Here is a 27,715-nt window from a genome sequence, read left to right on the forward strand (position 1 = left end):
GCTGAGACCTGAGGATCACAGTTTGAAGCCAACCAGGGCAGTTAAGTAGCAGAGACTCTTTATTTATTTATTTATTTATTTTTTGGCCAGTCCTGGAACCTGGGCTCAGGGCCTGAGCACTGTCCCTGGCTTCTTTTTGCTCAAGGCTAACACTCTGCCACTTGAGCCACAGCACCACTTCTGGCCATTTTCTGTATATGTGGTGCTGGGGAATTGAACCCAGGGCCTCATGTATAGGAGGCAAGCACTCTTGCCACTAGGCCATATCCCCAGCCCATAGCAGAGACTCTTATCTCCCAACTAACTACAACAAAGAGAGAAGTAGAAAGTGGTGCTGTGGCTCAAGTGGTAGAGTGCTTGAGCTGAAGAGCACAGGGACAGTGCCCAGGCCCGGAATTCAAGCCGCATGACTGACAATAATAATAATAATAATAATAATAATAATAAAGCAACCAGGGGCTGGGAATATGGCCTAGTGGCAAGAGTGCTGGTCCCCTATACATGAAACCCTGGGTTGGATTCCTCAGCACCACAAATGTAAATAAAGGCCAGAAGTGGCGCTGTGGCTCAAGTGGCAAAGTGCTAGCCTTGAGCAAAAAGAAGCCAGGGACAGTGCTCAGGCCCTGAGTCCAAGCCCCAGGACTGGCCAAAAAAAAAAAAAAAAAAGCCAGAAGTGGAGCTGTAGCTCAAGTGATAGAGTGCTAGCCTTGTGCAAAAGGACTGGCAAAACACAAAACAAAGCAATCATTTGATAGTAAAGCGGTAGACATCATGTTCCTTTGTCTCTAATTATTTCAGCTTTTTTTTTTTCTTTAAGAATAAGGTCGGTCTCCTCATCCGAGAACACGGAGGAAAAAAAAAAAACAAATTGCTTTCCCTACTCTCACTCAGCAGCCAAGGCAAGATGATTTCATTGACCCCAGATGTGTGGGGATTTTCTCCCACGTTTGCAATCGGTGATGCAGCAGATGACCGGCTAGGTGTCCTGCAAAGGTTTTTAAGAAGTTGTCTGTCAGGGAAAGGGAGAAGAGGCCAATACCATCTTACAGCAGCACATGTTACCCGCATTAGAATCCACAGAAATAACTGGAACACGTCACAGTAGCGTAACGTACAAGGTTTGCCGCCTCGATGTTCTCTTGGGGAGCAAGGCCCCCCCCCCCCCGCCCCATCCAGGAGCCGGCGATCCCGGGCCTTGGAATGTATGTGACATTCGGGAGCTCGGGCTCCTCTGTGGTTTCCCCAGGACTTAACTGGCGCCGGGGCCAGGAGGCCGCGTCCTTCCCGCCTCTTCGGGAGGCCCCCGACGGATGTTGAGTGTGTGCCGCTTGGTTCAAGGAGTGTTTGCACCGTTTCTCTAGTTGCGCTTTTTACCTTACTTATTCCCCAAGTCATCCTTCCTTCCCATGTCTTTCTCATTTCACAGCGATAAAAAGCAGCGGGAACCGTGCGAGCGTGTGCGCGCGCGCGCGCGTGTGTAGCACACGGATGGCTGTCGCCCCGCGGCACACTTTTGGCGGCTTCAGCCTCCGCCAGCTGAAGTTGCGCGAACCCCGTCCTGGAAAGGGCGGGGACGACTGGCCGCCATGCCTGCCGGGAGTCGTAGTCCCCGGCTGTCCCCTGGCCCAACACCGCGGGGCCGTCTCCGCGAGCAAGAGCCCGAAACCCGGGCCGGAGGGGAGGGGGGAGGGGGCGGAGCGCTCCTGGCGCGGTGCCTTGTGGGGCGGGTAGTTCGCGCCGCGGGACGCGTCGGGTGACGCGCTGGAGAACGGGACTTCCCTACCCAGAGCGCCACGCGCGCGGGGTGAGGGCGAAGCCGGCCCGTTCTTGAGCAAATCAAATCGAAGGAAAGAAACTGCCGGCTTTCAAAATCCTCCTCCTCCTCCGCCATCATCCGCCGCCCGGCGGAGAGCAGGTGGTGTCGGAGACGCCAGTGACGAGGCGCCCCGGGAGTGCTGACGGGCAGGCGGACTGGGCACTGGGGCGCCCGGGCCCAGGGGCAGCGATCGGACGGGCGCGGACCCGACCCGGCCTCCGAGTCCACCCGGCCGCGCACGGCGGGCGCGCGCGATCCGGTCGCCCCACGCGGCGGCGCCGCCTGTTTACGGTAGGGTCGGGGTTCTTTGACTCTCCGGGGCGCTTGCCTGGCTGGGGTGGGGTTCGGGATCCGCCATGGGCCGGCTACCTGGGCGCCTCTGTCCGCCCGACGGCCTCCTCCGCGGCTCCTTAGGCAGAGCCAAGTCAATGGGGGTGGCTAGGCCTTTCACCAGGGGGGGAAACCGAGGCACGGAGCGGGTGTCTGACTCGACGAAGCCGCCCCGCCCGTGGCTACCCGCGGTGACGACTCCCAGGAGCGCCTCCGTCTCGTCTGGAGACGGTTCGAGGAACCTCCGGTGGCCGCCGCCTCCCGCCCGTCACGCCGCCCGCGTCCGCGCGTCTCCCTCGCCCGCCTCCCCGGAGCGCCGGGCCCACGCCCGCCTGCGGGCCGGCCGGCGCCGCGGTCCCCGAGGTCGGCGTGAGTCACCGCCGACGCTCCGCGCGATCGATGGGTGCGCACCGGAGGACAGCTCCCACGCGGCCGCCCGCCCGCCCGCCCGCCGGGAGCGAGGACGTTCGCGTCTCAACCGTTTGTCTCGACACCGTCGCCGGCTCCTGGCTGGCTCTGGGCAGATCGGTCCGTCTTTGTGCTTGGACGTGGATGGAGGACCGAGCGTGTGTGCGTGCGAGTGCCAGTCTGTCTGTGTGTCTCTCCTAGACCTGGGAATGGACCGACCGCCTTTCCAGCTGAGAAGTTCCGTCGCCCTCCCCCACCCTCACCCCCAACACTACTAGCTCCAAGTTGTTCTAACTTGGAACTGTTAGAGGTGGTTGAATTTCGAGTTAATTTTTGTTCGGTGTTCTATTGGTCATTCTTGGGGCACCTTTCAAAAAACCAAGCCCTATACAGTGATAGGTTAGAGCACTTACGTTCTGCCAGAAACCCTGGTAGTCCTCCTCAGAGGAAAAGACACAGTTCCTAAAATGGCCTTTGTGACTTGAGGCCCCCTTCTCTTTTCTCATCTACCGCCTTCCTTCCTGCCTCCGAGTGGTCTCCTCTTATCCCTCTATTTTCCTCTGTCCCCAGAAGCCTTGAGCTATTCTGTTCCCTTTGCAGGAATGGTTTACTCCCAGATGTCCTGCATAACTTATTCCAAGATATCCTTCATGTCTTTGTTTCTTTCCTAATAATGCTTTCTGTGATTACTCTATCCCCTCCTGCCGAAAAAAGAGCAAAACATACACACAATCTCTGTTACCTGCCTTCCTTTTTATTTTTACTTTCTATCGGTTTTTTTTTTCATTGCTGAAGATTAAATCCAGGGCTTTGTATATACTGGGCATATTCTCTACTACTGAGCTATAGCCCTAGCCTCCTATTTATTTTAATCACTATAATACTAGATATTTTGTTTAGACTATAAGCTGCAAGCTAATATGGTGCATATCTGTAATCCTAGCATTTGGGAGACTGAAGGAAGCATAGGGATTGTAAATTGCAAGCCAGCCTGGGATATGTAAGTTATCTAGTAATCATTCAACAGAAAATAGTTAGAAAAATAATCTTATTGCTAAAGATACAATGTAGCAGTTAGGTGCTACATTGTCCTGCATCCCAGAGACTGTAGGAAGCCTAAAATAGGCAGATCTCAGTCTTAGGTACATTCTCATACAGGAATCAAGACCCCTATCTAAAAAATAACCAGTATAGGGGTTGGAAGGATGGCTTAGTTGGTAGCATGCTAACCAATGAGTAAAAGTGTCTGGTCCCAAGTTTGAGTCTCATTTCAGACCGAAACCAAAGGACGAGACCAATAACCATTGTAAGGCCCAGCATTGGAGGCTCACACCTGTAATCCTAGCTACTTAGGAGACTGAGATTCGAGGGTCAAGGTTCAAAGCCAGCCCAGACAGAAAAGACCATGAGACTCTTACCTCCAGTGAACCACTGAAAAAGCTGGAAGTGGAGCTGGACACGGACACACACCCACACCCACCCACCCCCCCACACACACACCTGTAGACTGTAGGCAGGGTAAGATGAGAAAGGAGACTGGGTGGGAGGATAAGGGGCTACACAGTTGTGTCTAAGGAAGAAGAAATTGAAAGGGGCGCCTTTTTTTTCTGGATCGTGCTTAAACTCTTTGGGAAAGTGAAGTTGTTTAGCTCTATTTACTTTTTTTTTGCAGTGCTTGGAAATCAGGGCCTCATCACATCCCGCACCAGTCCACTGAGTTACCCCCTAGACCACGCTGTCTATTCTGCCAATCTGCTGAGCTCTAAGCTAGAAGCAGTTCTGTCACTGGCTGTGATATCGCACAGTATACACGGAGTGATCTTCATGCTTCCTGGAATAGAAATCTTAAAGTGATGTGTGTCATTTTGTAGTCCTAGGAGCTGACCACAGCTGCCTAGGTGGCAGCAGGATGGAGCTAAAAATTCCAAGCTGCATTAGCGGGTTGGGGCTTTTGCCCCACATCCTAGCCTTTGGGGAAGGGAGAGAGTGTAAAGGATAAGTTGGTAACCACTTTAGTCCGTGATTTAGTCAGTCTTGCTTATGTAAAGAAAAACCAAAAGGAGAGAATTGAGAGAGAGCTTCCAGACTGCTGAACACTGAGGGCAGTGAAGCCCGGAGGACACGGAAGCTGCTAGCCCCTTCCCGTACCTTCTCCATGCATTCCTTTATTGGCCTCATCTTTTTTTTTGGCCAGTCCTGGGGCTTGAACTCAGGGCCTGAGCACTGTCCCTGGCATCCTTTTGCTGAACCACAGCGCCACTTCCAGCCTTTTCTGTGTATGCGGTGCTGAGGAATCGAACGCAGGGCTTCATGCCTGCTAGGTAAGCACTCTACCACTAAGCCACACTCCCAGCCGCGTCTTTTATATCCTTTAAATTTGTATTCTTTGCAGGGGCTAGAGGATAGAACTCAGTGGTAGAGTGCTTGCCTGGCATGAGTCTCTGGGTTCCATCCCCAGCACCTTGCACACACGCAAACATTCTTTAGAATAAGCCAGTGAATGTGAGGCTGCATGGATCTGGATTGTTTCAGCAAATTAAAGGAACCCAGGGAGGGCAAATGAAAAGGACCCCACTTCGTAGACAGTAGGTCAGAGGCACGAGTGAACAAGCCCAGGGCTTGCCTTGGCATCCACGTGGGATCTGCCACTCTCTCCAGTGGACAGTGGCAGCAGGAGACACTCAGCTGGTGTCTGCTATGGAAGGAATTGCTTGCTTGAAAAACTTCCCCCTATGGCAGTGTGGAGGAGGGATTGAACGTGTATTTTATGCACTGGCCTATTGTGATGGTGGCCCTTGTGATGTAGACACCTTTGGTCTCCTAGGAGCAGACAGGCCATCCTGTCCAGCACAGTCTCCAGGCCCAGGCTTGAATCCAGTTGTGCCAGTGGGCTGAGCCCCTGTGCCCCACCCTGAGTCATGCCAGTGAGCGGGGCCGGGCATTCCCTGGGATGGATGACCTGGCACCCTTAGCCATCTTTTTCCTGTTTGAGGGGCAGGGTCCTCAAACAGAGAGCTGCCAAGATGATCAGGCAGGTGTGTATTTGGGACTGGCAAAACGATCAAAGCCATTGGTTTGGGACTTGACTGCATCGACTGCCATTGGCTGCAGGGGTTGGGGAGGGAATGATTTCATCAAGTCTCCCTGCTGAGGCAGTTTGGCTGAGAGACATTGCTCCTCTTGTTGCTACATCCCTCCAGTCTCCAGAGTTGTTACGTGTGTGTGTGTGTGTGCGCGCGCGCGCGCGTGTGTGCTAGGCCTGGAGCTATCCCTTAATGGAAAAACACAGCTAGCACTCTACCACTTGAGTTACAGCTTTTGGTGGTTGATTGTAAATAAGAGCCGCATGGCCTTTCCTGCCTGTACTGGCTTTGAACCACGATCCCCAGATCTCAGCCTCCTGAGTAGCTAGGATTACAGGTGTTAGCCACTGGGGCCCAGCAGATTCCTCTTTCTTCCTCCTTTTTTTTTGGGGGGGGGGCTGGCCCTGGGGCTTGAACTTAGGGCTGAGCACTGTCCCTGAGCTTCTTTTGCTCAAGGCTAGCACTCCACCACTTAAGCCACAGTGCTACTTCCAGCTTTTTCTTTGTTTTTTTTTCTTTCATTTCTTTATTGACAAAGTGATGTACAGAGGTGTTACAGTTTCATATGTAAGGCAGAGAGTACATTTCTTATCCAACTTGTTACTTCCTCATCAGCTTTTTCTGTGTGTGTGGTACTGAGGAATCAAACCCAGGGCTTCATGCATGCTAGGCGAGCACTCTACCACTAAGCCACATTGCCAGCCCCCAGACGCCTCTTTCTTAATTCAGTTTTGGCCTCTTCAGTTTGTAGATCTCCGGGGAAGCCAACCATCGTGGCCAGCATGGCTTCTGAAGACATCGCCAAACTGGCAGAGACCCTGGCCCAAACCCAGGTGGCTGGAGGACAGCTGAGTTTTAAGGGCAAGAGCCTCAAGCTGAACACTGCAGAAGATGGTGAGTTCCTGGCTGGTTGTGCGAGGGAGAATACTTCCTGTCCATTCTGTTTCCTAATTGTTCTGTGAGGTTGTCTGGCCCATTCTAAGGATGCATAACAACACATAGGTGTTCCTGCCAGTCGGCAAGTTCACAACGAGCATCATTTTACTCAGTTTCCCTCAAGGAGGGGCTGGTAGGTCATGAGAGGGCAAATTCAAGGCACCCACAGGCCACAGCCCTTGATTTCTAATTCCTGCCTTTACCCCTACAATCTCAAGCAGGTCTGGGAATATCCGCTGCTTATCCCAGGGCTCAGGCCCTGGTGTTGCTGCATTGAAACAGTATTCTAGGAGTGCTCTCTCTCTCTCTCTCTCTCTCTCTCTCTCTCTCTCTCTCTCTCTCTCTCTCTGTGTATGTGGTGCTGAGGAATCGAACCCAGGGCTTCATACATGCTAGGCAGGCACTTTACCACTAAGCCACATTCCCAGCCCCCTCTCTCTCTCATTCTGGGCTTGGACTCAGGTTTGAACCCTGTCCTTTAGTTTTTTTGCTCCAGGCTAATGCTCTACCACAGCTCCACTTCCAGCTTTAACTTCCCAGCCTGGTTTGGAACCATGATCCTCAGATCTCAGTCTCCTGAATAGCTAGAATTACAGGTGTGAGCCACTGGTGCCCAGCAATGTCAGCTCTCTCAAGAGGTCTGGTCCCTGCAACTCGATGTCTGGGAGGGGAATGGAAATGACCCTGTGGGAACACGGGTGTAGATGCGGTCTTCCCACCCTGGCCAGGCTGGTATCCTGAGTCACCTGCCATCTGGAATGAAGGTACCTATGTAGGTACTTGTGAGGCCTCCTGGGGTTTGGGCCCAACTGGAGAAACTGGTCTGAAGTTGCCTGGTTGTCACATGCACAAACACTTGACTTTCCTCCCTTGGGCTCAGGAGTGCGGAGACCTTCCGTTGCCAGGAGCCTGGTGCTATCCGTCCCTTGAAATGTGCAGACTCCTCCCTGTGCTTATCTTCCACCCTCCCATCCTCTCTGTGGGAGGCAGGCAGAAATGCTGCTGTTTTATAAAGGGACTTAGGAAACTTACATAACTCCTCCAAGGTCACACAGTAAATAGCTGAGCTAGGATTTAACTGTGTCCCAACCAAAGCCCTGAACTCGAGGAGACGCTGACTTCAGAAAGCATGTATTTTGCTAGAGAGTGCCTGTATTTTTTTTTGCCAGTCCTGCGGCTTGAACTCAGGGCCTGAGCACTGTCCCTGGCTTCTGTTTCCTCAATGCTAACACTGTACCTCTTGAGCCACAGCTCCACTTCCAGCTTTTTTTGTATATGTGGTACTGAGGAATCGAACCCAGGGCTTCACGTATGCTAGGCAAGCACTCTATCACTAGGCCACATTCCCAGCTCACCATTTGTTTTATTTTACTTATATTTGTTTAGCCTGCTTCTAGAACTTGAACTCAGGGCCTTATGCTCTCTCTTGGCTTTTCCACTCAAACCTGGTGCTCTACTATTGGAGCCACTTCTGGCAGTTTGGTAGTTTATCGAAGATAAGAGTCTTATGGTCTTTCCTGCATAGGCCAGCTTTGCCAGCTTTGAACTGAGATCTTCAGCTCTCAGCCTCCTGAATAGCTAGGATTGCAGGTGTGAGCCACCAGCACCCCATTTGTGAGTGAATTGGTATTTGAATTGTTCTTGAAAGAGAAAAGACATGGCGGGCAAGAAGAGCCACATGAGAGTTAAACTCTGGGGTTGAGACTTAGAGGGTATGTGAGCGGCAGAGGGAAAGTCAAACCCACAGGCAGCTCAAGACAGAGGCTCTTGCATTTAAGAAAAGCCTGGAGGCCCAAGTGCAGGCCCAGAAGAGGGGCTCCAGGTTGGGGGGGGGGCGGGCCTGTGTGTTTAGATCACAGAGATGGTGGCTAGAACAAGGATTCTTTCTCTACCGAGTTACTTAAGGATCAAAAGTAGGCCTTTTTGCTTTACAAGCATCTTAAACCTACTTCTCTGTGCAGTGGTACAAGCTATAAAAAATAAAAGTCCTGCCAGACTCCCTGATGATAATTATTTGGTCTTCAGGAATGACTGGCCCATCTCCAACCTGTTAGGTTAGGAGTGAGTGTGTGTGTGTGTGTGTGTGTGTGTGTGTGTGTGTGTGTGTGTGTGTGTGTGTGTGTACTAGGGCTTGAACTCAGAACCTAAGTGCTATCCTTTAGCTTTTTTTTTTTTCTAGTCCTGGGCTTGGACTTAGGGCCTGAGCACTGTCCCTGGCTTCTTTTGCTCAAGGCTAGCACTCTGCCACTTGAGCCACAGCGCCACTTCTGGCCGTTTTCTGTATATGTGGTGCTGGGGAATTGAACCCAGGGCCTCATGTATACGAGGCAAGCTCTCTTGCCACTAGGCTATATCCCCAGCCCTCCTTTAGCTTTTTTTTGTGCAAAGCAAGCACTCTGCTAATTGAGCCATAGCTCCACTTCCAGCTTTAGTGCTTAACTGGGGATGAGTCTCCTGGACTTTCGTGCCCTAGCTGACTGAACTGTGGTCCTCACATCTCAGCCTCCTGAGTAACTAGGATTCAGGCGTGAGCCACCGGCGCCCACAGAGGAGTGAGGCTTTATTTTAATTTATTTTCTTGTCAGTCATGTGGTTTGAACTCAGAGCCTAGATGCTGTCCCTGAGCTCTTTTTATTCAAGGTAGTGTGCTCTTCCGCTTTGAGTACCACTTCCAGTTTTCTGGTGGGGGCTGGCTTTGAACCATCATCTTCAGATCTCAGTCTCCTGAGTAGCTAGGATTGCAGATATGAGCCACCAGGGCCCAGCAGAATTGCTCTGCCTGGATTGAAAACCTGTGTGTGCTTGTGACCCAAACCTCCTGCCCCTGCCCTCCCCGTCGGTGGAGGCCTTCTTAACTTGACCTGTACTTGTGGCCTCTGCTGAGCCCGTGCAGAACACAGTGTCCAATCCCTGTGCACTTAATGCCATTCACACAGCGGAAGCGAAGGCGTCCCTGGCACCCTGTGTGTGTCTCTGTGCTTTTTTGGACTGTGGAAGCGTTCTCCCCTTGTCTACTTGGCCCATCTTTGGACATCAGGCAGGGATGACCTTTTGGGGTGCGGCTTCCAGAGGGGGCATTGAGATCACCCAGCCCCGACCAGATACAGAAGAGGGGCTGGGGACAGAATGGGACACAAGGGAACAGAAGAGTTTGGTGGTGAAGTGGAGCTGTGGCTCAAAGTGGTAGAGGCTAGCCTTGAGCTGAAGAGCTCAGAGACAGTGCCCAGGCCCTGAGTTCAAGCCCCGTAGCCCACAAACAAAACAACAGAAGAGTTTGGTGAGAGCAGCCCCTTTGAGAAAGTGAAGTTGAAGCCTTGCTTTGCCATTGGTCTCCCCACAGCTCCTGGTCATTCCTTGAAAGCTCAGCATCCTCCTCTAGAATCAGGAGACTTAAGCTGTCTAGCCTGGCTCTCCGGACATGGGGTAATCAGTGTCCTCCAGGTGACCTTTCTAGGCCTTTCCTCATCGCCTGTGTGTCCCGGTTCACTCTCCTGTAAACTGGACATAATGGTTACTACATTTTCAGGTGTGGGGAATGTGTATAAGGCACTTAGATTACGGCTATGGGCTGGTCTTGACACACATACAGTGAGGAAGGTGGTGTAACAATCGAATAATCCTTCCAGTAAATGGGTAATGTGAACATTGTAGCAGGCTGCCCTGGACAGGTGCAGGACCTAGAGATTGGGCCTGGTGGAGTCAGGGAAGAAGAGGGGGAGATGGTACAGGGGAGGGAGGGATGGAGGCAAAGAGAGGATGATGGGGAGGAAGATGGAACTGTATACTGTCCTGCTCAGACAGCTTGTTTTAAGAACACTGGGTGGGGGTGAGAGGGTACAGATATTGAGGCTTGATCTCAGGCCTGGGCACTGTCCCTAAGCTTCTTTTGCTCAAGGCTAGCACTCTACCACTTGAGCCACAGCGCCACTTCCAGACTTTTTGGAGTAGTTTATTGAAGATAAGAGTCTCATGGACTTTCTTACCTGGGCTGGGATCCAACCACGATCCTCAGATCTCAGCCTCCTGAGTAGCTAGGATTACAGGAGTGAGCCACTGGCATTTGGCAACTGCTGGCTTTCTTTGCTGGATATTTGGAGATAGGAGTCTCATGGGCTTTCCTACCTGTACTAACTTCAAATGGTCACTCCCAGATCTGTCTCCTGATTAGTTAGGACGACAGGCAAGAGCCACCAACCAGCACCCAGATCCCTATATACATGTTAAAAGTGTGGTCACTGGGCTGGGGATATGGCCTAGTGGAAAGAGTGCCTGCCTAGGATACACGAGGCCCTAGGTTCGATTCCCCAGTACCACATATACAGAAAACGGCCAGAAGTGGCGCTGTGGCTCAAGTGGCAGAGTGCTAGCCTTGAGCGGGAAGAAGCCAGGGACAGTGCTCAGGCCCTGAGTCCAAGGCCCAGGACTGGCCAAAAAAAAAAAAAAAGTGTGGTCACTATTAGATATTTTCAAATTTTTTTAAACTTTGTATTGTAAAATGATTATTTGGGGCTGGGAATGTGGCTTAGTGGTACAGTGCTTGTATACTACTTCACATATAACTGTAACCCTCTGTATCACCTTTATAATAACTAAAAACTTTCTAAAAATAATTAAAAACGGGGCTGGGAATATGGCCTAGTGGTAAAGTGCTCACCTCCTCCTATACATGAAGCCCTGGGTTCGATTCCCCAGCACCACATATACAGAAAACAGCCAGAAGTGGCGCTGTGGCTCAAGTGCTAGCCTTGAGCAAAAAGAAGCCAGGGACAGTGCTCAGGCCCTGAGTCCAAGCCCCAGGACTGGCAACTAAAACAAAACAAATAAACAAAAACTTAAAAATAATTTAAAACGATCATTTCCCAAGTCGAGGAGAATCTGTGTGACCCTACTTAATGGCATCCGCTCTGCCCTTTCCCGCTGTGGCCTGCCCTTTCCTCTCGGTGCACGTTGATGGAGTTTGGAATTTTTCTTTTTTGTAAGTACTAGGGCTTGAACTCGAGGCCCCATGGTCTCAGCTTTTTCCTTCAAGGCTGGTGATCCACCACCTCAGCCACAGCTCCATTTCCTGAGTTTTTCATCATAATAAAACAGTATGCCTCTTGCCTATGGCAAGAGTGCTCGCCTTGCATGCATGAAGCCCTGGGTTCGATTCCTCAGCACCACATAGATTTAAAAAAAAAGCCAGAAGTGGCGTTGTGGCTCAAGTGGCAGAGTGCTATCCTTGAGCAAAAAGAAGCCAGGGACAGTGCTCAGGCCCTGAGTTCAAGCCCCAGGACTGGCCAAAAAAAAAAAAAAAGGCCTTTGTGCCATGTGCCCGCAGTTCCTCCGACTGACTTTGGTGCCATCTCCTACCGAGCCTCGCGTCTTCCCCATGCCTGGAGATTCCACGCACCATCCGCTTGGCGAAATCACCTTGGCTCCAAGCAGCCAGTTAGTCTTTCTCTTGGGTCCTAGCCTGTGTATGCAGCTTGTTCTAATCTTCCTCACACAGGATTTGGCGGGGTGGCCCCGTTAGGCTGTGGGCCTGGCTGCTTCTCCCCTCTCAGTTAGGGCCCAGGTCGTGGTGGCGGCACCAGGAGGCTTGAAGTATGCGCGATGTGTCTGTCCTGCTCTACCCCACCCCACCTAACTCTTCCTGACTCCAAAAATCTAAGATTCGGGTTGTTCTTTGGCTCTGGACAGCTAAGGATGTGATTAAGGAAATTGAAGAGTTTGACGGCCTGGAGGCTCTGCGCTTGGAGGGCAACACCGTGGGCGTAGAAGCGGCCAAGGTCATCGCCAAGGCCTTAGAGAAGAAGTCGGAGTTGAAGGTAAGATGTGCAGCGGCCGCTGATCCGGGCTGGCTGGGGACAGGTTTCTCCCACGCTGCCACACCTTCCGCCTGGGTCTGGACTCTCCCAAAGCCCACTGCAGAGGGGCAGAGTGCTAGCCTTGAGCAAAAAGAAGCCAGGGGCAGGGCTCAGGCCGAGTCCAAGCCCCAGGACTGGCAAAAAAAAAAATGAGCTCAGGGACAGCACCCAGGCCCTGAGTTCAAGGCCCACAGCTGAGAGTTAAATAAGTAAATAAATAAACACACTGATAAAAAAAAATGGAGATTTTGCCAACATGGACCCCTGACTGAGGCTGCTCAGCTTGGTTGATCGCCCGCGGTGGTCTCAGGCTAGGCAAAAGTGTCTAGGCCTCCATTCCGATGGTGCAGGATTGGCAAGGTAGTGGAGACACAGCTGAGGCAGGCCTCTCCCTCCCTCCGTCTCCCCCTCCTTCCCAGAATTTTCATGAAAATTAGCTCTGGTTGCTGCCTGTTTCTTGACAAATAAAAAGGGTTTTGACACTTCTATCCCAGCATTCCCCAAGTGGGCTCCATTGAACATGTCATCATGCTCAGTAAGAAGAGCAGCGGCACCCAGGCGCTGGCCGCTCACGCCTGTGATCCCGGCTCCTCGGGGGGTGGGGTGGGGGGGGGCTGCCATCTGAAAATCACAGCTTGAAGCCAGCCCGGAAACCGGAAGTGATGCTTGGCTCAAAGCGGCAGAGCACCAGCTAGCGAGAAAGGAAGGAGGGAGGGAGAGGGAGGACGGACATATACAAAATGTCAGTGTTGCCTTCCTTCTCGAATCCCTGGGGTATTAACATATGTATGTTCAGAAAGTCTGAAGGAGAAAAATCTGTCTGTCTTTATCTTTCTTATGTGGTGCTGGGGAATCAAACCCAGGGCTTCCTGCATGCTAGGCAAGCACTCTGCCACTAAGCCACATCCCCACCTGGAAAGACCTGTTTTGTAGACATTCATTTAACCCTGGCACTAATCGCCCCACCTTAAGGCATTGGGTGTGTCTCCATTTTCTAAGTCAAAGGAACTGAGGTTCTGCGGGAATGAATCAGTAGCACAAGACCGTACTGTATGAGTGTGAGCTCAGTGTGTCATGTACACAGCTGAGATTACAGGTGGACACTACCACGCTTGGCCCCTTGTGTGGTGAGTTTTAACACTTGCCGCGTATAAGCCCCAAGCCCCAACCCGACTCTCCTTTGGTTCAAAAGGCAAGAAATGCTGTTGATGTTTGTGGTGTGTGTCACCTCTGGAGGTGTCTAGCTAACTCTCTCCCTCCTCGTCCCCAGCGGTGCCACTGGAGCGACATGTTCACCGGGAGGCTGCGGTCGGAGATCCCACCCGCCCTGGTAAGAAGCAGCTGCTCTCCCGCTGACACACACACACACACACACACACACACACACACACACACACACACCCGCTGCATGGCTCGTCCCCTCTGCTGAGTGTGAGGCTGGACAGCGCCACACCTGCCCCACCTTCTCCGAGTCGGGGAGGACCCTGCCTTTGAGCCGGATTCTTCTCCTTCTGCCCCCCTTTTTCTCCTGTACCCGTGTCCTGTCCCCCCCACCCCCCTCCCGCCTTGCTTCTCATTATGGGTGACTCCATGGCTCTCCTCTGCTCTGCGTTCTTAGCTCCTCCTTCCTGGGGCGTACGTTTTGGTTAGGCTCGTGTCCCCAGCCTCTACTGCATGGGAGGGAAACACAGTAGAGCAGGGCCTGGCTGGCTTCCGCGGGTGCAGGTGTCCGCTGCTCACTGTTCAGGTCGTGCCCGGGCCGCCTCAGCTCTTCATTCTTCCTGAGATACACGCACACCGCCTTCCAGCGGACCCCGGGCCGCTCAGCGGGCCCGGCTCTCAGGATGCTGGACACGGGTCTCCTGGCGGCCCCTCACCCCGCTGAGAGCTGCTGCTGTTAGTGCCCAGCCTTGAAGAAGAAGAAGGCGCAGCAAAGCTAGGACTCACAGTATAGGTTAAGGAACTCTGTCTGGGTGGTTGATTTCAGGGGAGAAGATGGAGCGCAGGAGGAAAGCTCTCCTGTGGCCTACTTGGCTCGTGCCAGTTGTTGACTCGTCGCATTCATTTGCCAGTGTTCTTGGCTTCACATCCTGCTGATCACAATGAAGTTTTAGGAAGGAAAGGAAGAGAACCCGGGCCAGGCAATGGCCCAGATGCAGGGAGGAGTGGCCACCTACAGTCTGGGCATCTGCTGGGCCTGATTTGGGGGGTGGGGAGACCTTTCAAGGGCAGGCCAGCGGTGGAAGGACAGTAGAAACGGCCTCAACTACCATGTCTCGGATGAGGCAGAATGTCCCCTCTCTTGTTTCTGTCACACTAAGCCATCTCCCCATTCCCACATGTGCCCCTCCCTGTCTCCGCCTCTGCACCTTTCCTCCTAGGGTCAGAGGGAGGTTGAGATACATCCAGCTCCAGAGGTCTGCCAAACCTGCTTCCTACCACCTCCCCCTGCCCAGATGGTGCCCAAACCCCAGAGGCGTTGGTGGGGCCTCCCTCTGTCTTCCTAGGGTACCCCCACTTTCAGCAGGTTACCGTTCCTTCATAAACAGGCTCTGCTCCTCACCTACTTCCAGCTGTTCTGATTGGCCTCATCTGTTGTCTGTGTCATACTTGGGAGGCCACTAGCCTCCTCCTGCCTGTCTCCTTTCTTCCTAGATCCTGTTTCCTTGCCAGTTAGTAACAGGTACAGATCTTGTCCCAATCTTCAAGGCTCTTGCCTGGTTTTCACCCCGTGCTTGCCTTCTGGCCTGTCATCTACTGCGTCATGCTTGTATCTTTCTGCTCTAGCTTTCACTGCTACCTGGAGTTGTTTTCATGCTGGCTCTTGTTCACACTGAGCTCAGATGCCACCTCCTACGGGAAGCATTCCAGACTAGCACATGTGTCTGGGCCCCACTTGTCAATGGTCAGTGAGTAGTCTAGGTTTCCAATGTGGGACCATCATAAAGCTGCTGTAAAAGCCACTGTGCCACTTCTCCACTGGTCTGGGCGCCCTCTGGTGGCAAGCCTGGGCCTAGCAAAGAAGCGTTTGGCCTATGTCTGCGCCACTCACCTGGGCCTCCTCTGTCCAGATCTCACTAGGGGAGGGTCTCATCACCGCGGGGGCTCAGCTGGTGGAGCTGGACCTGAGTGACAATGCTTTCGGGCCTGATGGCGTCCGTGGATTTGAGGCTCTGCTCAAGAGCCCCGCCTGCTTCACCCTGCACGAACTCAAGCTTAACAACTGTGGCATGGGCATCGGTGGTGGCAAGGTAAGTTGGCACCCCTGCATAGTTCCTCCTGTACCTTTACCTAAGTTGGTGTCCCCCTTCCTGTCTCGTGGAAGGAGAGAGGCAGCATCCTGAGAAGGGAAAAGGAACCGGGAGGGTGAGGTTGCCAGGCAACCATCCCAGGTTCTTTGGTTGGCTTGGCAACTCAGGCAGTGCTGCCGCATAACCTGCTGGCACCGCGGGAGCTGCCGAGTCGAGGCATCTCTGTACCTTCTGCCACGTAGAACAGCTGGCCAGAGCCAGGGGAGGGAGGAGCTCCGTGCAGCTGCTGCCCGCGGGGGGATGGAGATGGCCCTGTCCCGTACCAGACGGGCACTGGGGGCGCTGCTCCTCCGTCTGTCTATCTGGGCTCCTGCAGACAGAATGGAGAAGCTCAGTGTCGATGAGTGTCCACACTCGCGTGTTCTCAGCAGAGGGGAAAAGGGGCTGAGGACACGGTGCGGGGACAGCCTTGTGAAGATGTTGATTTGCACCCCACTGACAGAGTGCTGATGCGCTGGGGGCCTCGAGGCTCACACCTGTCATCCTAGCCACTCAAGGCTGAGATCTGAGTGTCCTCCTTCAAAGATAGTCCAGGCAGAAAAGTCCTTGGGACAAAAAAAAGTCAGAAGTAGAGCTGTGGCTCAAATAGCAAAGCACCATTAATTTTTTTTGCCAGTCCTGGGGCTTGAACTCAGGGCCTGAGCACTGTCCCTGGCTTCCTTTTGCTCAAGGCTTAGCACTCTACCTCTTGAGCCCCAGCACCACTTCCAGCCTTTTCTGTTTATGTGGTGCTGAGGAATGGAACCCAGGGCTTCATGCATGTTAGGCGAGCACTTTACCACTAAGGCACCTTCCCTGCTGGAGCACCATTGTTTAGCAAAAATCTAAGGGACAACACCCAGGCCCTGAGTTCTAGCCCCAGTGTGACATACACACAAGGAAGGAAGGAGGGAGGAAGGGAGGGAGGGAGGGAGGGAGGAGGAAAGAAAGAAAGAAAGAAAGAAAGAAAGAAAGAAAGAAAGAAAGAAAGAAAGAAAGAAAGAAAGAAAGAAAGAAAGAAAGAAAGAAAGAGAAAAAGAGTCCAGGGCGGAAGGATTGAGAATTTGAGACCTCAAAAAAATGTGTCTGTATCTAAAACTGAGTTTCTTTGTTCCTCTGGTTCTTTTCTTTCCTATGCTGGATCTACAGCCTGAACTCGGGTCTGGGGGCCGCCCTTCAGCCTTTCACTCAAGGCTCGTGCTCTGCCAGCCCGCCTCAGTCTCACGTGCGCAGCTGGAAATGGTGCCGCGTGTGCTGAGTGCTGGCTGGGCACCTGCCGGCTGTGGCCTGTGTTTTCGTGGCTCACTTGTCTCCTTGGTCACCCGTGGGGGAGTGTGGAGAGCTGTTCTGGGGCAGCTGGGCGGGGGGACCCCCAGCCACACCCTGCGTTCCCCTTGCCTCTCGCACAGATCCTGGCAGCCGCTCTGACCGAGTGCCACCGGAAGTCCAGCGCCCAAGGCAAGCCGCTGGCCCTCAAGGTCTTCGTGGCGGGCAGAAACCGTCTGGAGAACGATGGCGCCACTGCGTTGGCAGAAGCGTTTGGCGTACGTTGTTTGTTTCTACCTGCACAGAGGCAGGCCGCGTGGCGAGGCCACCTGTCCTGAGTGTGACCCCGGCGCCGGCCCTCAGGGCAGGCTGCCAGGCCCGAGAGCCAACCACAGCTGTGCTGCCTTCAGTACACAGGGCAGGGAGACAGAAAACACACAGGCGCCACTAAGGGGCCCCGGTGTCCCCCAATCCTGGTCTTGAACTCAGTGTCTGGGCGGTGCCCCTGAGCTTCTCTGTGCTCAAGGATAGTGCTCTGCCACAGCCCCGTCTAACTTTCTCCTGTGGTTAATTGGACATTAAAGTCTCATGGACTTTATTGCCCCGGCTGGCTTTGAACCACAATCCTCAAATCTCAGCTTCCTGAGTAGCCAGGATGACAGCTGTGAGCTGCCTGTGCCTGGCACCTGCAGCGTTCGTCAGTGAAGTCCCTGCTGCCTTCTTTTTCTCTCCCGGTGTTCCATGCTCAGAATTCTGGTGGCACCCTAGTGGTAAGCTCGGTGCAGACACGAAACCTGCCCTCCACAATGGTGGGAGCTTGGCGCTCTGGCCCTAACTGCGCATGCGTGTGGGGTGCCAGTGTCTGTTAACTGTTTTACTCAAGACTGGCACTCCTGCATTTGAGCCACAGCTTCACTTTAGATTTTCTTCATTAATCGGAAGTGAGAGTTTCCCAGACTGCCTTACCTGGGTTGGCTTAGAACTGTAATTCTTGGATTTTACCCTCCTATGTAGCGGGATTACAAACATGAACCGCTAGTGCTCAGCCTTCTAGCTGCTCTTTTTTTCTTTTTCTTGTGCCTGTCCTGGGGCTTGAACTTGGGACCTTGGATGGTGTCCCTGGGCTTTTTGGCTCAAGGCTAGCACTCTACCACTTGAGCCACAGCTTCACTCTCATTTTTAACTGGCTAATTGTAGATTAGTATCTCGGGGTTTCCTGCCAGGGCTGGCTTGGAACTGTGATCTTCAGAGCCACCGGCTGCTCTTAATTCAAATGTTTTCTGGGGCAAACAGAGCCGAGATATCCTCACAACGTTCAGGGCATCAGACGAAGAAAGTGTTGCTCCAGACCTCCTCCTCCGCCGCTGGGAGCCCGGCAGTCACCTCTTGCCAGCTCAGAGAGCCGAGCCCAAAAGAAGGTTCTAAGCTGGGCACACTGATGGCTCACGCCTGTCATCCTAGCTACTCGGGAGGCTGAGATCTAAGGATTGTGGTTCAAAGCCAGCCTGGGCAGGAAAGTCCATGAGACTCATCTCCAATGAACTGCCAGAAAACGGGAAGTGGCGCTGTGGCTCAAAGTGGTAGAGCGCTAGCCTTGAGCGAAAGAGCTCAGAGACAGCAGCCCGGGCCCTGAGTTCAAGCCCATGACTGACCCCAAGAAAGGAAGAAAAGAAAGGTTCTGGCTATTCTCCGGAGCCCCCGGCCCTGCCCTCGGCTGCTGCCCGTGGCCGCCTGTGCCCACTGCGTGCGGTCTCTGCCCGCGGGGCGCACTGAGCCCCCGCCCCCGGCCCCCTCGTGTCCTTGCAGATTATCGGGACTCTGGAGGAGGTCCACATGCCGCAGAACGGGATCAACCACCCGGGCGTCACCGCGCTGGCCCAGGCCTTCGCCATCAACTCCCTGCTGCGGGTCATCAACCTGAATGACAACACCTTCACCGAGAAGGGCGCCGTGGCCATGGCTGAGGTGAGGCCCAGGCCGGCACAGGCGTGGGAACCGCACGGGCGCAGAGCTCAGGTTGCGTCATGCTTCCTGGAGGAGCTTTTGCATGTTTTTGCCAGTCCTGGGGCTTGAACTCGGGGCTGGGCACTGTCTCTGAGCTGCTTTTGCTCACTCGACCACAGAGCGAGCCACAGTGCCACGTCTGGCTTTTTCTGCCTAGCTGCCGTCCCTGAGCTTTGTTCACTCAAGCCTGGTGCTCTACCACCGGAGTCCCAGTTCCACTTTCTGCAGTTGTGGTGATTCATTGGAGCTAAGGGTCTCTTAGACGTTCCTGCAGGGCTGGCTTCAAATAGTGAGCCTCACACCTCAGCCTCCAGAGTAGCCAGGGTCACCGGCATGAGCCACCAGCACCCCGCATGGAGTTGGTATTCTGGCTAAGGTGTAGGATAAGCGGGCTTCCTCTAGGCCACAAAGATGTGTCTTCAGCGTTTTGGGGCAATAGAACAACATGGGAGGTGCAGAGACTTAGGGGGGCCCCCGCTCCGTTGGTGCTGCTTGGATAGGGTGTGGGCTCTGGGGGGTGTCCCAGGAGTGATGGAGACCACGAAAGGGAGACAGGCCCTGTGGCCTTCTCACTCTCCAGACTCGGTCCTGGGAGTCATAAGCAGCCAGCCAGGGAGGGGTGTAGGCGATGCGCGGATCTGTTTGCTTTATGCTTCAGGAAGAATTCTGGCCATAACTCGGGAACAGGGTGGTGGTGGTTTAGCCAGGGCCGCAGGAAGGCGGCGACAGGAACTGACTGGACACAGCGCCGCGTGCGGGCGTCGCTGAGGGCATCGCTGGGCCGGGGCCCGCACCCAGCCTCTGCGCCTTGCCCCCCACAGACCCTGAAGACCTTGAGGCAGGTGGAGGTGATCAATTTCGGGGACTGCCTGGTGCGCTCCAAGGGCGCTGTGGCCATCGCAGATGCCGTCCGCGGGGGCCTGCCCAAGCTGCAGGTGGGTGCGGCTGCTGGCGTGGGCTCAGCGTGGGGAGGGGGGGGGGGGGGGTGGCTGCCGGCACGGGGCCTGCATAATTCCCAGCACCTCTCCTTTGGCGCTGTTTCTCTCTCTTCACCCCTTTGAGCCAGTTTCTTCATTTGAAAAACGGGAGCAGCGGGGTCTACCATTAATGAATGTGAAGTTTTTTGTAGGTCTGGGGGTTTGAACTCAGGGCCTCACATTCTTGCTTGGCTTTTTCGCTCCTAGCTGGTGCTTGAGCCAGGTCTCCACTGCCAGTTTTTTGCTGGTTAATTGGAGATGAGAATCTCAGACCTGTCTGCCTGGGCTGACTTTGAACTGCCATCCTCAGATCTCAGCCTCCTGAGTAGCTAGGATGACGGGTGTGAGCCACCCTGTGCCCCGCCCTACCGTCCCCTCCTGTAGGACAGCCATGGTTCTCCGGCCTCCACCCCGACCTTTGACTTTTAGGAGCTGAACCTGTCCTTCTGTGAGATCAAGAGAGATGCCGCCTTGGCTGTGGCCGAGGCCGTGGCCGACAAGACCAAGCTGAAGAAGCTGGATCTCAATGGTAGGTGGGGAGGGCAGGGGAGGGAGGGCAGCTCTCACCACAGCCCTGCCCCTGCCCGCCCCATTCGGCCCCGCCCTCACCTCCCTCTCCTCCCGAGCAGGCAATGCCCTGGGAGACGACGGCTGCAAGCAGCTGCGGGAGGTCCTGGACGGCTTCCACATGACCAAGATGCTGGCTTCCCTCAGGCAAGGAACGGGTCCCGCCATGCCTTGCGCCACCTCCCCCGCCCGCCCGGGGTGGGTTGAGCTCCCGCCGCGTGCCAGACCCTGTGTCTGCTGCCGGGGCAACAAGGCTGTGAGACACCAGCGTTGTGACTGACAGAAGTGAGGCAGAGGCTGGGCACCTGTGGCTCCCTGCTGCGGATCCCTACTCAGGAGGCTGAGGCCTGAGGGTCCTGGTTCAAAGCCAGGAAGGTCTGTGAGACTCTTATCACCAACACACACACACACGGTGGAAGTGGAGCTGTGATTCAAGCGATAGAGTACCAGCTTTGAGGGCAAAAGCGAAGTGACAGTGGCCAGGCTGAGTTCACACCGCAGTACCCGCACAGCCTAACAGTAATGAGCGCTCACGCCGCGGGGTGGGCGAGTCAGGGAGGCTGGCGCCAGGTCGGCAGGTCCCGAGGCCGCGGGGGTGCGAGGCGGGCCCGGCCTGCCAGGGGGCAGATTTGGGATTGCTTTCCACAGACCGGAAAGGAAGAGGTAGAAGCCTGGGTAGCGAGAATTACGGGGTGTGCCAAGCCCCCAAAGGGCAAGTGGCCATCAGAGGAGCAGCCTGCTACGTCACAGCCCCGTCCCCTACCCCTCGTTTCTGGGGGGCATCACCATGTTCACCTGGGTTATGGGGGGGGGGGGCTGTGGCTGAGGCCGGGACTCCACGGTGGGCCTGGCCTCCTCCGTCCACACGCAGCTTCCCGCGACCGTGAGATTTGCACGGCGCTGCCCGGGACACCTCAGCCCGGCAGGTCCCGCCAAGTTCCTGTCCTCTGGGGCTTGGTCGGGACAGGGACAAGATCAGCTTCTTCTGTGTCCACAGCGAGGCTTCCCGGACGATGAGGAAATGAGGGATGTGCTCCCTGGTGATCCATGGGCACCCCCGGAGCCGTGCCCCCCACCCTCCCCACGCCCCTCTGAGCTAGCCTAGGCTGCTTGGCAGGGAGGGTCTCACTGAGCCAGCTCCTCTCCACAGTGATGACGAGGGCGAGGATGATGAGGAAGACGACGACGAGGAGGAGGGAGAAGACGAGGAGGAGGAGGAGGAAGAGGAGGAGGAAGAGGAAGAAGAGGAGGAAGACGAGGAGGAAGAGCCACAGCAGGAAGGGCAAGGAGAGGAGTCAACCACCCCAAGGAAGATTCTGGACCCCAACAGTGGAGTGAGTTCTTTTTTTGTTTTGTATTTTGCCAGTCACAGAGCTTGAACTCAGAGCCTGGGCTCTGTTCCTGAGCTGCTTTTTGCTCCAGGCTAGCACTTTACCACTTGAGTCATAGCATCACTTCTGGCTTTTTTTGTTTATGTGGTACTGAGGAATCGAACCCAGGGCTTCATGCATGCTAGGCAAGCACTCTACCGGTAAGCCACATTCCCAGCCCTCAGGCCAGAGTTTTATAAGCCCTCCGTGGAAGAAAAAAACCTAAGAGCTAAAACAGTAGAAACCTAAGCATGGCACTGATGGCTCACGCCTGCAATCCTAGCTACTCGAGAGGCTGAGAGCTGAGGATCCTGGTTTAAGCTAGGAGAGCGTGTGCGGCTCTTCAGTGAACTGGAAGCGGAGCTGTGGCCTCAGTGGTAGAGCACTAGCCCTGAGCAAGGTAGCTCAGGGACCGCGCCCCAGCCCTGTCCTGGACTGGCTGTGACTGACGGACTTGGTTTTCCCCAATTCATCCACCATCTGAGATCCCACCTAACGCTCTCAGAGAACTTGGGTGAGGACCACGGGTGCCCCGCTCACGTTGAGTTGGGCTTTTCTGGTTCTGCAAGCAATAAAAGCAAGGCGCTTCTCAGATGTGGGTGTTTTCTGGGTACCTGCTGGCTGGACTGCGGTTCCTAATGGAGTTGGTTGAGCCCCCGTGTACGTCATCATGGGGGCATTGTGGCTCCAGCCTCTGTGGACGCCCCCCTCTAGGGACTGCGCTGAAGAGGGAGGGATAATTCTATACCTGGAGCCCAGGTGGCTTGGGCGGGGAGCTGGGCGTGGCGGGGTCTGGGCCTCGCGAGAGCCGCCGTGTTTGTCGCTCAGGAGCCGGCTCCCGTGCTGTCCTCGCCGCCCCCCACAGACGTGCCCACCTTCCTGGCATTCCCCTCCCCGGAGAAACTGCTGCGCCTCGGGCCCAAGGGCTCTGTGCTCATCGCCCAGCAGGTAAGGCCGCCTCCCGCCCTGCGCCCTGCGCCCTGCGCCCTGCGCGCGCAGCTCCCGTTCCGCCCTGCGGCTGAGTCACCGGCCGCACGCCGCCATCGCGTGGGGGCCTGAGCTGCCGCGGTGCTTTCAGAGGAGCGGGAGGTGCTGGGGTGGTTTGCACTTGGCCCTCAGGCTTGGGAGGCACTCTCCAGTGGAGCTCAGCTCCCAGCCCAGGGTTTTGGAGAGTTGTTTTGCAGGAGAAGGCTAGAAGCCTTGGCATACTGGGGCTTGAACTCAGGAACCTTGAGCTTGCTAGGCAGGTGTACTGCTGCCTGAGCCATGCCTCCAGTCAGCCCTTTTAACTTGTTTGGGTTTTTTTTTGCCAGTCCTAGGGCTTGAACTCAGCGCCTGAGCACTGTCCCTGAGATTCTTTTGCTCTAGGCTAGCACTCTGCCACTTGAGCCACAGCGCCACTTCCGGCTTTTTCTGTGTATGTGGTGCTGAGGAATCGAACCCAGGGCTTCATGCATGCCAGGCACACACGCTACCGCTAAGCCACCTTCCCAGCCCAACTTCTGTAACTTGAAGTAGGGCTTCCCCTCGGTGCTCAGGCCATCCTGCACCGCCATCCTTATTTACATTTCCTGCAGAGCTGTGTTGATGGACACTGCCCCTGTACCCAGCCATTTTTTTATTAACTGAGATGAATGAGCCTTGTGAACTTTTTGCCTCAAACCATGATCCTCTTGGCACAACCTCCTGAGTCGTTAGGAGTCGATGGTATCACAGGCAGAAGCCATCGCAACTGATTGTTCTGGTCTGTTTCAATACAAGCCTATAAATAAGAAGGCCCATTACATCTGTTAACCTTCAGTGCTTAAGGAAGTCACCTCCCCGGACACTTGCGTGGCTTGTATGAGGAAGGGTCTCCACCGTACCCCAGCAGTGACTGCAGTTAGGGGATTTTCTCAAAGCTCAAGTGTGCACACCTGCTTGCAAGCTCACGCCTGCCTGTAGCACACGCCGGTTCCCTAGCTGCTCAGGACGCTGACATCTGAGGATCCGTTCCAAGCTGGTCCGGGCCGGAAAGTCTGAGATTTTGATCTCCAGTTAACCACCGACTGGAAGCAGAGCCGTGGCTCGGGTGGTGGGGTGTCAGCCCTGAGGAACGTAGCTCTGGCCAGCACCTCATACTTGAGTTCAAGCCCCAGTACTGGCTCCAAAAAAATAACCACACCAAAACCCCAGCGCTGCGAGGCGGGCTGTGTGTTGGCGCATCCCTCCCGCCCGCCGCGTGGCCCGGACCCCAGCCGGCGCCCCCTCGCCCCGCCCGCCGCGTCCCACCAGCCTGCCCCGTGGGCTGGAGCCCCGAGGCTCTGGCTCCTGTGGCTAGCCGCTGTCTCTGTCGGTAGACGGACACGTCAGACCCCGAGAAGGTGGTGTGCGCCTTCCTGAAGGTGGCGTCCGTGTTCAAGGATGAAGCCTCGGTGAGGGCCGCAGTGCACGAGGCCGTAGGTAAATGGGCGCGGTGGGGGCTGGGCACTCCTCCCCTCCCTGCGGGCGGCCCGCGGAGCAGCCTGCGTGCTGTCGCTTTCCAGCTGGGGAAACTGAGGCCTCTCCTGAAGCCACGTGGCTGTATGTAGGAGGAATCAATGGAGGGCTTGCCTGGCTAGGAAGGCCCTGTGGTCCCGTGTTCCAAGTCATGACACATCCTGTCTGGTCAGGGCTGCGTCCTTGGAGAGGTCACCACGGTGCGCATGAGGTGGTCTTCCCTGTCCCCCTCTGCCTTCCCATTCTGTCTCCTAGTTCAGCCCCTACCTTGTCATTTGGCCAGGCAGAGGGGAGAGGAAGGGCCTGCGGGAAAGGGCTCCATGCGTGGTGCAGGAGAGGGGACGTGAGGGACGCTGAGATAAAGATGAGAGCCGTCCCTGGGAGCCTCCGGATGATTTGCGGAAGGAGGAGGCCTGAATTCTTTTTTTTCTTTTTCTTTTTTGCCAGTCCTGGGGCTTGAACTCAGGGCCTGAGCACTGTCCCTGGCTTCTTCTTGCTCAAGGCTAGCCCTCTGCCACTTGAGCCACAGCACCACTTCCGGTTTTCTGATAGTTGGAGATAAGAGTCTCCCAGACTTTGCTGTGCAGGCTGGATTTGAACCATTAACCTCAGATCACAGCCTCCGGAATAGCTAGGATTGCAGGTGTGAGCCACCAGCACCCTGCTGAGGCTTCAGTTCTCTCCACAGACTACTGGATAGCCTGTCACAAGCCCAGCTGGCCCCCTTGCTTCTCTCTCTCTCACACACACACACACACACACACAGTACACACAATGGGGATCCCATCCCACAATGTCTGTTCCCATTGTGTGAGTGAGGTGCGTACAGTGGGCTTTGCCCCCCCCTCCATGGTAGTCTGTGATGCAAGGTGGGGACAGCGAGCAGATTGAGCAAGCCCCTCCCCCTCCATGACTGGCAGCCGCCCTTGGGTCTAGTATCCGTGCCATCTCCCTCGGCCCTCCCTGACCCTCGTCTTGCTAGGGGAGGGTGGCCGTGAGGCAGGGCTGAGCCCGGGCCCTCGGTGCCCTCTGGCACACGCCTGTCCACCCCCCCACCCCTGCTGCCTGCCTCTGCCCCTGCAGATGCGCTCATGAAGAAGGCGTTCGGCGCCTCGTCCTTCAACTCCAACGCCTTCCTCACCAGGCTGCTGGTCCACATGGGTCTGCTCAAGGTAAGGCGGGGAGCGTGGCGGCCTCGGCCCTGTGCTGGTCGGGGCTGCGCAGGCGGCGTTGGAGCTCGCCCACCCCTTGTGTGTTCTCGCAGAGCGAAGACAAGATCAAAGCCATTCCCAACCTCTACGGCCCCCTGATGGTGCTGAATCACGTGGTGCAGCAGGATTACTTCCCCAAGGCCCTCACACCCCTGCTGCTGGCATTCATGACCAAGTGAGTGCGACCGCGTTCCGGGTGTGTGCGTGCACACGTGTGCGTGCCAGTGCTGGGGCTTGCACTCGGCGTCTGGGTGCTGTCCCTTGGCTTTTCTGCTCGAGGCTAGTGCTCTGTCACTTGAGCCCCAGCTCCACTTCTGGCTTTTGATGGTTAATTGGATGTAAGAGCCTCACCATCCTTCCTGCCCTGGCTGGCTTTGAACTGTAATCCTCAGATGTCAGCCTCCTGAAGAGATAAACTAGAGGTGTGAGCCACCAGTGCCCCATTTGACCTTGTCATTTTGCCCACCTCAGATCCCTGATGGGCTGAAGTTTCTCTGGCCTGCTCCAAGGGTCCCAGCCTGGCCATGTGAAGTGCAGAAAGGCCACGAGACTGCTAACTCCCTTGCAGAATCCCTGAAAGTCAGAACAATGAGTCTGACAAGGAAATACCCCCATTCTACCTGGGGCTCCGGCCCTGGGGTGTCGGCTCCGCTGGCTTAACCCGTCTTCCCCACAGGCCCAACGGCGCCCTGGAATCCTGCTCCTTCGCCCGCCACAATCTGCTGCAGACACTGTACAGCGTCTAGCCTCCGCCTCCTCGCGCCTCTTCTCCCCCTTAGCCTGCACCTGTGACTGGACACACTGGAGGACCTGAGCTGCAGCCCCGCCCCCGGGGCAGGCTCCGCCCAGAGGCAGGGAGGGCTCGGTGTGGTGCGTGCAGGGGTGTGCTTCCTGTGGGGATCTGGGGGCTGGGTCTGGTCCCCAGTGGGGTGCTGGCCCTCAGAGGAAAGGGCTGCAAGCCGCTTTGCCATTAAACTCACCGCCATCCGAGGGCGCTGTGCTGAGCCGCGGCCAGGCCTGAGGCCGCGACGGCCGGCCCTCCCCGCCTGCCTCTGCCCCCCTCCCGGGCCACAGTAAAGCCTGGGAAACAGCTGCCCACGTCCTGTGCCCTGCCTTTGTGTCGCGGTGGGGCTGGTGTGCATCCAGCCTGGGCCTGCAGCCACTGCCTTCGTCACCAAGTCACGCCTGCCGCGCCGGCCCCCGGGACTGAGCAGAGACTGCCAGTGGGACTGGAGGTCAAACCCCCGACACCTCGCGGACCTGAAGAGCAGCCGGGGGCGGGGGGCGGGGGGGCTGACCCATGACGGTCCTGGAACAGGAATCGCCTGGGGCTGCGCAGGCCCCGGTGTCCAGCGCGGCCCGGGCGTTCGGGGGACTCGGCGGGCTCGGATCTGTTCCTCAGCCTAGGGTAGGGTGGCAGGTCCCCACGGCAGAGCGGTGTCTGCTCTCCAAAGGCCCTGCGTGCTGGGGAGGGCTGGGGCTGGGGCTGGGCTAGCGGTGCCGCGGCCCCCTCGCGGCTCTCCCCGCCTCATGCTTGCCTCTGGGCTGTGCCTGGGAGCTTCCCAATAAAGTCGTGTGGTAGCTGTGGTGACCACGAGCCTTCCTTCACCTCAATTCTCCAACAGTGCCGCGCGTTACTGGGTCCCAGAGCAGACCCGCCCCACCCGGGGCCTCCACCCTTCCTCGCCCCCAGTGCTCGTGTAAGGTGGTGAGGGGCTGAGATGGCGGCTCTACCCGGCGGGGCTCTCTGAATGCTGTACACACTTCACTCACAGACCATGCAGCGTCGTGTCACAAAACCCAAGAGCCCGGGCTGGGGATGTGGCCTGGTGGTAGAGGGCTTGCCTAGCATGCATGAAGCCCTGGGTTCAATTCCTCAGCACCGCATACACTGAAAAGGCCGGAAGTGGTGCTGTGGCTCAAGTGGCAGAGTGCTAGCCTTGAGCAAATGAAGCTCAGGGACAGTGCTCAGGCCCTGAGTTCAAGCCCCAGGATGGGTGGCAGAAAAAGTCCAAATAGCTGGGTACTGGTGACCCATGCCTATAATCCTAGCTATGTAGGAGGCTGTTTAGGACCTAGCTTGGGTAGGGATGTCGGTGAGACATTTACAGTTAAGCATCAGGAAAACCA

At 55.7% G+C, this 27,715-nt stretch overlaps 1 protein-coding gene across 3 annotated transcripts; it reads left to right on the forward strand.

The window, feature by feature from the left end:
- The first annotated feature begins 1,871 nt into the window (after positions 1-1,871).
- On the forward strand, positions 1,872-27,179 carry Rangap1 (Ran GTPase activating protein 1). Of its 3 annotated transcripts, none has more exons than XM_048354772.1 (17): positions 1,872-2,107; positions 6,382-6,531; positions 12,256-12,383; positions 13,693-13,752; positions 15,494-15,673; positions 17,122-17,256; positions 18,785-18,943; positions 19,804-19,917; positions 20,389-20,488; positions 20,589-20,673; positions 21,677-21,758; positions 21,792-21,860; positions 22,725-22,844; positions 24,236-24,338; positions 25,458-25,546; positions 25,639-25,760; positions 26,262-27,179. In XM_048354772.1, the coding sequence occupies exons 2-17, from the start codon at positions 6,420-6,422 to the stop codon at positions 26,329-26,331; spliced, it is 1,728 nt and encodes a 575-aa protein (XP_048210729.1). In that variant the 5' UTR covers positions 1,872-2,107; positions 6,382-6,419; the 3' UTR covers positions 26,332-27,179. The 3 variants fall into 3 exon arrangements, with proteins under 3 accessions (XP_048210729.1, XP_048210734.1, XP_048210725.1); XM_048354777.1 differs by having other exon boundaries at positions 21,677-21,693; positions 21,727-21,860; XM_048354768.1 differs by having other exon boundaries at positions 1,873-2,107; positions 21,677-21,860.
- The last annotated feature ends 536 nt before the right edge of the window (positions 27,180-27,715 follow it).

Source organism: Perognathus longimembris, chromosome 1 (assembly GCF_023159225.1).
Source record: "Perognathus longimembris pacificus isolate PPM17 chromosome 1, ASM2315922v1, whole genome shotgun sequence".
In the NCBI taxonomy this organism is placed as follows: Eukaryota; Metazoa; Chordata; class Mammalia; order Rodentia; family Heteromyidae; genus Perognathus; species Perognathus longimembris.

Bases quoted from the DNA above. Each gene is read 5' to 3' on its own strand.
- Rangap1 (XM_048354768.1), top strand. From the start codon at position 6,420: ATGGCTTCTGAAGACATCGCCAAACTGGCAGAGACCCTGGCCCAAACC. The intron at 20,489-20,588 runs GTAGGTGGGGAG...CCTCCCGAGCAG, and splicing joins GAAGAAGCTGGATCTCAATG to GCAATGCCCTGGGAGACGAC. The intron at 20,674-21,676 runs GCAAGGAACGGG...TCCTCTCCACAG, and splicing joins AAGATGCTGGCTTCCCTCAG to TGATGACGAGGGCGAGGATG.